The sequence below is a fragment of the Bidens hawaiensis genome, unplaced genomic scaffold (assembly GCF_021521415.1).
Source record: "Bidens hawaiensis isolate Kalapana, Puna unplaced genomic scaffold, B.hawaiensis_p1.1 tig00008096_1, whole genome shotgun sequence".
Lineage (NCBI taxonomy): Eukaryota > Viridiplantae > Streptophyta > Magnoliopsida > Asterales > Asteraceae > Bidens > Bidens hawaiensis.
In genome coordinates this window covers 386,798-395,224 of record NW_027491573.1, presented here as the reverse complement: position 1 = coordinate 395,224, position 8,427 = coordinate 386,798, and the positions used below count along the sequence as shown (strand labels likewise).

The 8,427-nt window shown below is 36.0% G+C and overlaps 1 protein-coding gene across 2 annotated transcripts; it reads right to left on the bottom strand.

The window, feature by feature from the left end:
* Positions 1-622: 622 nt before the first annotated feature.
* LOC143637013 (leucine-rich repeat receptor protein kinase HPCA1-like) lies at positions 623-8,427 on the bottom strand. 2 transcript variants are annotated; one of them, XM_077104477.1, is made up of 19 exons: positions 8,124-8,427; positions 7,862-7,979; positions 7,092-7,163; positions 6,937-7,011; positions 6,782-6,853; positions 6,012-6,173; positions 5,863-5,937; positions 5,721-5,792; positions 5,553-5,624; positions 5,406-5,474; positions 4,790-4,864; positions 4,630-4,701; positions 4,393-4,527; positions 3,610-4,082; positions 2,919-3,068; positions 2,658-2,797; positions 2,362-2,581; positions 1,656-1,888; positions 623-1,130 (listed from the first exon to the last, which is right to left on the bottom strand). In XM_077104477.1, the coding sequence occupies exons 1-19, from the start codon at positions 8,215-8,217 to the stop codon at positions 627-629; spliced, it is 2,883 nt and encodes a 960-aa protein (XP_076960592.1). In that variant the 5' UTR covers positions 8,218-8,427; the 3' UTR covers positions 623-626. The 2 variants fall into 2 exon arrangements, with proteins under 2 accessions (XP_076960592.1, XP_076960593.1); XM_077104478.1 differs by lacking the exon at positions 8,124-8,427 and having other exon boundaries at positions 7,858-7,984.

Below are 8,427 nucleotides of genomic sequence, written 5' to 3'. Positions count from 1 at the left end.
TCTAAAATATAAGATTATGGCATGCTAAATAACTAGAATCATGTCCGGATTTTGGACATCTAAGTAAACAAAAGATATTAAATGCACTGATAGGGGAAGATGATTGGTGGTTGTTTTATTTGTTTTTTTTACAAAAAATAATAATAAGGTAATTAATAATTTGAAATGACTACATCCACTACACCACTTTGTTATAAAAAGCTCCTATGGTGATGTGACGTTACATGACGCAAAACGTCACTGTAAGGGCTCCATCCACTACACATGGCCAAAAGTTTAGCTAACCATGTTTGTGGTTCAACGTAAAACTGACCAAACTATGTCTTCATGTCGTGTTAGAACTCATTTCCATAACGATCAACAAACATGATAGTATATATATGTTCATATTATTAAATTGTGTATTTGTTTACTCCTGTTTGTTGATCGTTATGGAAATGATCAAAAGTTAGAAAAATATATTTTCTAAAGGTAACTTATAATCATTGTTTCTAATTTTATACTCCGCTCTAAAACTAAGTGTTAAGATGATGATGCAATACTCTTATCTCAAAACATGTCATATAATATGACTTGTTATTAGATAGAACCCCAACAAAAATATATTGTGTTATACACATAATACATTATTTGGGTTCCACTCTAGCCGAAATATTGTATCCACCACTACAATCAAACGCACCACTATCATTCCTTTTAAGTGTAACTTCATTATAAGGATGTCTAGGTGCACCTTTAACCGACCCAAACTCGGTTGCAGACGATGATGCGGACGTAGAGTCAGTGTGGAGCGCGTCGCTTATCAAAATGGTCTCGAATGCCTTCACAACATCACTCATACTCGGGCGGTCTGAACCCGAATCTTCAACACATTGCAATGCTAGTTGAATATACGTTTTAAAACCCGTCAAATATGTTGTGTTTTTTATGGCTGGGTCCATTAAGTCTCTCAACCCGTATTCGTCTTCATCCGTCTTATCTATTTTCATTCTTACTTGTCGCACGACGTACTTACCTTTTGTGATTGGTGGTTTGGCGGTTACTAGTTCAAGCATTACCACACCAAAGCTGTATACGTCACTTTTGTCGGTAAGTTGTTGTGTCATGTAGTATTCGGGATCTAGATAGCCCTGTGAAAAATGAGAAAGTATGTTAAAACTAAGGTTCGGGCTACTCTTGACCCATTAAGCGCATTTTTTGGACCTAAAACACAACTTGAACATGAAACGAAAATGATTGGATTTTGACTTTGGGTAAATGTGCAAAATGGGTATGTGTTTGGACTTTGGGTTATCTGATTTTAGGTGCGTACGGTTTATGCTTGATATTTTTGACACGAATAAAAATATGGGCTGTGTTCAGGCTGCATTATTCAACCTGTCAACCCGCAACTCATCAACATGACACGATTGACACCCATTTCCTAATTTTACTTGTATGACCCGTGAGAGATTCTTATAACCCAAATCAGTCCACCCATAAGTAAATGGATCTAGACATCTCTGTGAAACATGAAAAACTATACTAAAACTAAACCCGGGCTACTTTTAACCCGTTACATCCAACATGATATGTTACACTCGCTTGACTCGTTAAAGATAAAACATAATTTAAACTTATATGTAAATGCATTAAAATTGCATAAGGAAACTCACCATTGTACCCTTAACTTGAGTCGAGACATGCTCTTCGGTGTCTGAAATGAGCTTAGATAGGCCAAAATCTGCAACTTTAGCTTTTAAATTGTCATCTAGAAGGATATTGGTGGACTTGATATCTCTATGAATGATTGGTGGATTTGCTAGCTCATGTAGATAAGTGAGCCCTCTTGCTGAACCGAGAGCAATGCAAAGCCTCCTCTTCCAGTCTAGATTAATTCCTGACTTCCCTATAAATTGAGATTAAATAAATTTAGTTTTTAATGATATCCGCGCCTCGAACAACAGCTAGGCTGACCCAGGTTGGGTGACGGGTCAAAGCGGGTTTCGGTCAAATGGGTCTCGAGTCAAAATGGGTTCGGTCAAATGGGTCTTGAGTGGAAACTAGTTCAGGTCAAATGATTTTGAGTCAAAAAAGGTTTGGTCAAATGGATCATGAGTCAAACGGGTTCAGGTCAAACGTGTGTTGACCCAAATGAGCTGGGTCAAAACAGGTGTTTTAAAAGGTATCAAAGCGGGTGAAACTAACCCATTAAACCCTTTTTAACTTTTAAGTTAACAGTTTATAATAATGACTGGTTGAGTGGTTTCGACCCGCTTTTGAAATTGAGTAGGCCCAAATTGACCCATTGTCTAATTTGGGTTGACCCAAATGACCCACAAGCAGCACCTACAAGAATGAAAATTTAATTATAATATTTACCTAATAAGCTATCTCTGAGTGTACCATTTTGCATAAACTCATACACCAACATCTGTTCTCCCTGTTCGAAACAAAACCCGACAAGGCCCACAAGGTTTTTGTGATGAACCCGCGAAAGCAATTCGATTTCAGTCTTGAACTCGAGCCCGCCTTGCATTGATGTTTTTTGAGCTCTTTTGATTGCAACTACTTGTCCCCCATTTATTATACCCTTATACACCTATATCAAACATGGTTTGGTCATCATTTAAGAATGTCAATATTATGCGCATGCACACGCATATGTATTTTTATACCTTGCCATAGCCACCAGATCCTATCTGGTTTGCTTCAGAGAAGTTATTGGTGCTTTTTTTAAGTTCATCATAAGAGAACCATCTAGCTCCCTTTAATTGTGGTGCACCAGTACCATCTTTACCACTTGAAGCCCAAGATGCTGCATATATGACATTCAAAAAGAGCTAATTTTTAATATTGAATGAGATTAAAAAGCCGAACAAAAAAAAAAAAAAAAAAAAATATATATACTGGAAAGAGGTCATGTAGCGAGAAATTACCGAAAGGTCTGCTTAAACCAATTGCTTTTTCAGCCCGTTTCTTTTGGCGAACAGCATATAAGGCAAGCCCGATAAGAGTTAGAACCAAAAGGGTGCAACCAGTAGTTATCCCGATAATTGTACCGACCCCAACGGAAGCACCTTCATGGCCTTATGTAACATAACAAGCAAGTTAAATACCAACAATCTGAAATACTAATTTATATGTCTGTAAAGCATGTTCGTGTTCATTTGTTTAACTTTAATCGAACAAACGATCGAACATGAAAAATTAATGGAACTAGGTTTTCTTGTTCGTGTTCGTTCGCTAAGAAATTTAACTTATTCTGTTTGTTTATGTTCGTTTGTTAATAGTATAAAACATAACATAAACGTGGGCACTTAAGTTAGCTAAAACCAAGTAAATATGAACAACAAACATTGTGTTGAGCCTAAAAAGTAATTCAAACTAAATTGTAGTGGTCCTGAAAAAGTTAAAATGAAGGTATTAAAGATCTGCACGAAGTTTCACGAACATAAATGAACGAACGAGACATGTGTTCATGCTCGTTCATTTAACTAAATGAACAAAAAGTTTTGTTCATGTTCGTTTGTTTATTGAACATAAACAAACTTTCCGCAGAACAGTTCATTGAACGTTTGGTTGGTTTACAGATCTACTAATTTAGATAATTACGTTGTATAAATTTACCTGAGAAGTCATACGGAATTGCTATGAAAAAGTACGGCCCGAATCCAGGTGGCGGCTTGTAGGTTTGATTACTCAAGTAAAACCCCATCTTTTGAACATCTGATCGGTTAAACCGCTTACCCTTTGAGGGAAAGAGTTGCAAGTACACTTGAAGGTAATCATCCGTGTTGAAGAACGGGTTTTGTAGTGAAACTGACCCGGGTGTCAAGCCTAGTTTCACCCAAAGGCTCATTTCTAGAGAATGCCAAACATTAACATTTGATAATTCTCTAAATGATGGTGCTCTAAAGTACAATGTGCCTTCATACGGATATGCACAGTCACATGTTTGCGGACTAAGTTTTTGATCCGACCGACATGTTTTGCTCCCACAGTTCGCTAAGCTCGTAGAATATGCTTTTAACGTTTGTTGCTGAACTCGACAGTAGGTGGTGTGTGCAAGAGCTGTATTGCAGACAGGGTTCCCAGATAGTCTAAATATAAATAGAACGCCAATTGGTTAGCAAGGTATTGATGTGGCTTGGAAGTTTTATAGTTACTGGTTCTCATGGTTATAAAAAGGAATACGGCACCAAAATTTTATAAATAATAACCAACATGTTTTGAGAGGCTGTATGCATTTTATACAACTTTTATCACGTTTTGTTTTTCAGTTATTTTTTATTGTGTTAATATCAAAAAATCATATACTTCCTTACTTTTCATGAAAAATTTCTCAAATGACATCACTATATTGGAGACATTAGTTGACATCTAATTTAGATGGTGAAGAAAAATTCATACTCTAATGTGTTTCTGTATTCTGAACTCAATGTTACTGCTTCAATCTCATTGCTTTGCAAATCGACTAGTTGCAGCTGCTCACCGATGCTGCTGCCCATATTCAATGTATCGTTGAGTTCATTGTTCTTTAGTTTCCTGTTCAATGGTTATCAAACAACCAACATATTACTTTTTAAGTCAAAACTGAGTCGTTAAATCGACACGGTTTGACTTAAAAAGTCAAAGTTTAAAACTTACACTTGTTGAATTCCTGATAAACTGAAAAGTTCTTGTGGCAGTTTCCCTTTGATTGAACCAAACTCCATAACCCTTACCAGAATAACCATCTTTCAATGTAAGATTTTTTTTTAAGGATAATAAGTTTTTTTTGTTTTTTTTAAGGAACTGAAGATCTTACAGAGTGCTTAATGATGGTAAGGTCGAAAACCAAACCGGCGGTTCGGATTGCCTAAAGGAATTGTTGCTCAAATCCCTGAACAAGATTTATGACAGCTTATAAATTATAATTATTTCAGTCAACATAAAAAGTCAAACTGAGGGTTACTTCACACTAATCACTAGAGGTGTAAACGAGCCGAGCCTGAGCTCTTCTAAGCTCGAGTTCGGCTTGTTTAACTTAAGAGAGCTTGAGCCCGGATCGTTTCAAGCCCTATTATTAAAAATGGAGCTCAGCTCGTTTATTATTTATTAACTAAATTATATGCATATATAGTTATTTTTTATAAATATTTATATTTAAACACTTTATGTATTACATAATATAAATTATTTAGTAAGTACTTTATCATAATTTTATATAAGTTAATAAATATTATAGTAAATAATAAATTTATTGAAATAATTGGCTCGTTTAGGCTCGGGGTCGGGCTTGTTATTAACAAGCTTAATATTAGGCTCATGGTTGGGCTCGAGCTCATTAAGCTCGGCTCAATTTGAGTTTTTAGCGAGCTGATCTCGAGTAGCTCATGAGAGGCTTGATTCGTTTAAACCTTACTAATCGCTGTTCAACTTACACATAACTAAGCGAATTCATCCCATTTAAATCCGGCAAAGCTCCAAACAGATTGTTGTGAGCTAAATTCCTACACAAATTCAAATTCAAAGTCAAAGTCAAATCTAGTTTCCTTTTTGTTTTGTATTACAAGAAAAAATTTACTTACAGTTCACTCAGGCTGGTAAGGTTATTAAGGTTCAATGGCACCTCACCCGACAACGCATTTCTATCAAGCCGACTGTTGCACATGAACATGTCTTAAAATCTTTTCGCATAATAATGTTGAAATTAATGTAGTTGATATTAATATTAATATTAATATTTTACTACTTACAGGACCTCTAGTGTCTGAACATATACTATTGTGGATGGGATTTCACCAGTAAATTGATTTCCATCAAACAATCTGTTCATTAACAACTGGAACATGAATAACTAAACCGGAAGTTTCTTTCAAGAGTCGGTTTTCAACTTACACGTGTATCAGCACCATGTTGTCGCTAAAAAGCTGTTCTGGAATTCGGCCCGAGAGCTTGTTCTTGTTAAAATGGCTGTTAGTTCAAACTAGTTAGTAGTTTTGTGGGGCCCGCATTGCGGTAATTAAATGAGAGTAAACCATACTTACAAATGTTTAGCATGTTTTAGTTTATCTAAGCCCGGTTTCGTATTGGTTGATACAGGAATGGAACCGGCGAGATGATTCTCTGCAAGGTCTAGCCAGTAAAGTTTGGAGAGAGATCCCAATGAAGGCGGGATTTCACCCGTTAAGTTGTTCGTGTTTAACGCCCTGTTTTCAATACATTAATGATTAATCGAAAACAGTTGTGAAAAGACCAAAAAGCCCCTGTTACTAGTTTGGGTAGTAACAGAGGTGCCAAGTTGGCTTTTGGGGTCCGGGTTCGGTTCCGATTGGGTTGACCTGCTAACACTATTTTTTTTGTCTTTTGAATTTTTTAAAATAATTATTGTTATATTAATAATTCAAATAGTTGAATAAAATAATGAGTAAATTATGGTTTTATTCTCTAACGCGATCCGTTTATTTAACTTTTTCCGTTAATTTTTTTGAAAAGACCAAAATGCCCCTTTTATTAAAAGATTAACAAAGAAACACACATAAAATAGGTTTTTTGACCCACCATGTATATAATTAGAAGAATGTACCCCCGAACCCGTCCCTAGTCGACTAACGCAACCCGTTTTTCACAAAAACTTTACAAAAATACCAAAATACCCCTGTTGTTATTTAGATTTTTGGCCCCTCCATACATATGATTAGAATAGTATCCGACCCGTCCCCATTTTAGATATTCATTTGAGGATTTGACTCGTTTTAGATAATCATGACCCGCATTGACCCATTCATAATCGTATTAGAGTTCAAGAAATTCATACAAAAATGATAGTTCCTTAAGATATCCAAGTTCAGGTGGAATGTTGCCAGTGAAGCTACAACCCGCAAGAATTCTGGAAACAAAACAAAATATTATTTAGTAAACAAATCTCATTGAACCAATGATATGAACCGTGTTGGTCGTTTGAGGACTCACAATATGTTGAGGCTTTTCAGATCACCTATGCGTGGAGAGATCGAACCGGTAAGGCCACCATTAAATGACAAGTCCCTGGAACACGAATCCAAAATATAATTATTGGACATTGCAAATGCATGTCTGATTGTAGTTCATGCATGTTTGGGCCTTACAAAGATGTTAATGCGGTTAGACCACCAATGTCGCCGACAAGCTGACCAACTAGACCCATGCTAGACAACCCCCTGCATAAGAGCGATCCAACCGGTTAATCTAATGAAAGATATTTAAAGAATGGCCCGTTGCAGCAACATGCCGCACTACTGGTTCACTGGTCGGATTTGTTGAACAGACTAAAAACTAGATGAAGTCATGGTTAATTTAAGAAATATATATGTAATTCAAATACCATATTAAAAGGATAAAAAAAATATATTTAAGTGAAAGTTTAAAACAAATATACTGTTAAAAAAGACTATACTTTCTGTACTAAAGAGATAAAATAAGAACCATTAAAGAGAACCAGTGAAGTTAAAATTAATTCAAAACGGATTTAAATATTATATATAATAATTTAAATTTAAATACTGTATTAAGCAAAGGAATAAAAGAAATATACCGTAGTAAAATATAAAATAAGAAGTTAAGAACAATGAATAGATTTTTTTTACGGAAAATAGTTTATAGTGGTTAACAGAGTGATTAATTTAACTAGCATAAAAATGCCACGAAGTCTTTCTAAATATTACAAGTTCGAATCCAACCACTGAACCGGGTTATAGGTTGGACCGCTAGCCCCAAAAGGGCCCCACGAATTTCAAAGCGGGTTAACCCTAATAGACTGAACCGGCTTCGTGTCTGTTTCTAAAATAGATCGGCTGATCCAGCTATGAAATAAAGGTTTTCACAAACGAAATGTTGTAAATATGAAAATGGGACCGACAATGCGACAATCCTTGAGTTGCTACACGTGACGCCTTCCCATGAACACGGATCACTTGACTTCTTCCAGCTCGGTGGTGTATTTTGCCATTGATCTTTTAATGCTCGGAGAGCTTCCACTGCAATGGTCACTTGTTTGTTAATGTCAAAACAATGTTAAGTCATAACCTCTTGAACCGAGAACAAACCTTTAGAACCAAACCGAACCAACACATCATGTATCAGTTCGGTTTGTATACCAAGTTCTACGCATCATTACTTACCGTCACCACGGTTAATATCAGATAACACCACCAAACACCCAACAGAAAACAACAGCAGCAAATGCCACCACAACAATACCGGATTAATATGCATCCGGACAGCCTCTAGCTAAGCTACACAATATTTTCTTGAAAGTGATATGTGAGCCAGTGTGTCACATCTAGTGCTGCTACTTGTATGATATAACGACTTGGATTTTTGTTACATAGAAAAGGGTAAAAGCAATATTTTGATAATGATACTAATAATGATGATGATGTTGAGACTTTGATTAGAAGCCAATCCAACAAACCCCATTACCAT

What these genes read in the sequence shown, in the direction of transcription:
- LOC143637013 (XM_077104477.1), bottom strand. Translation starts at nt 8,217, where the DNA reads ATGCATATTAATCCGGTATTGTTGTGGTGGCATTTGCTGCTGTTGTTT. An exon ending in TGATATTAACCGTGGTGACG is followed by an intron (nt 7,980 to 8,123) that starts GTAAGTAATGAT and finishes TGACCATTGCAG; the next exon opens with TGGAAGCTCTCCGAGCATTA. An exon ending in ACTCAGAGATAGCTTATTAG is followed by an intron (nt 1,889 to 2,361) that starts GTAAATATTATA and finishes CTCAATTTATAG; the next exon opens with GGAAGTCAGGAATTAATCTA.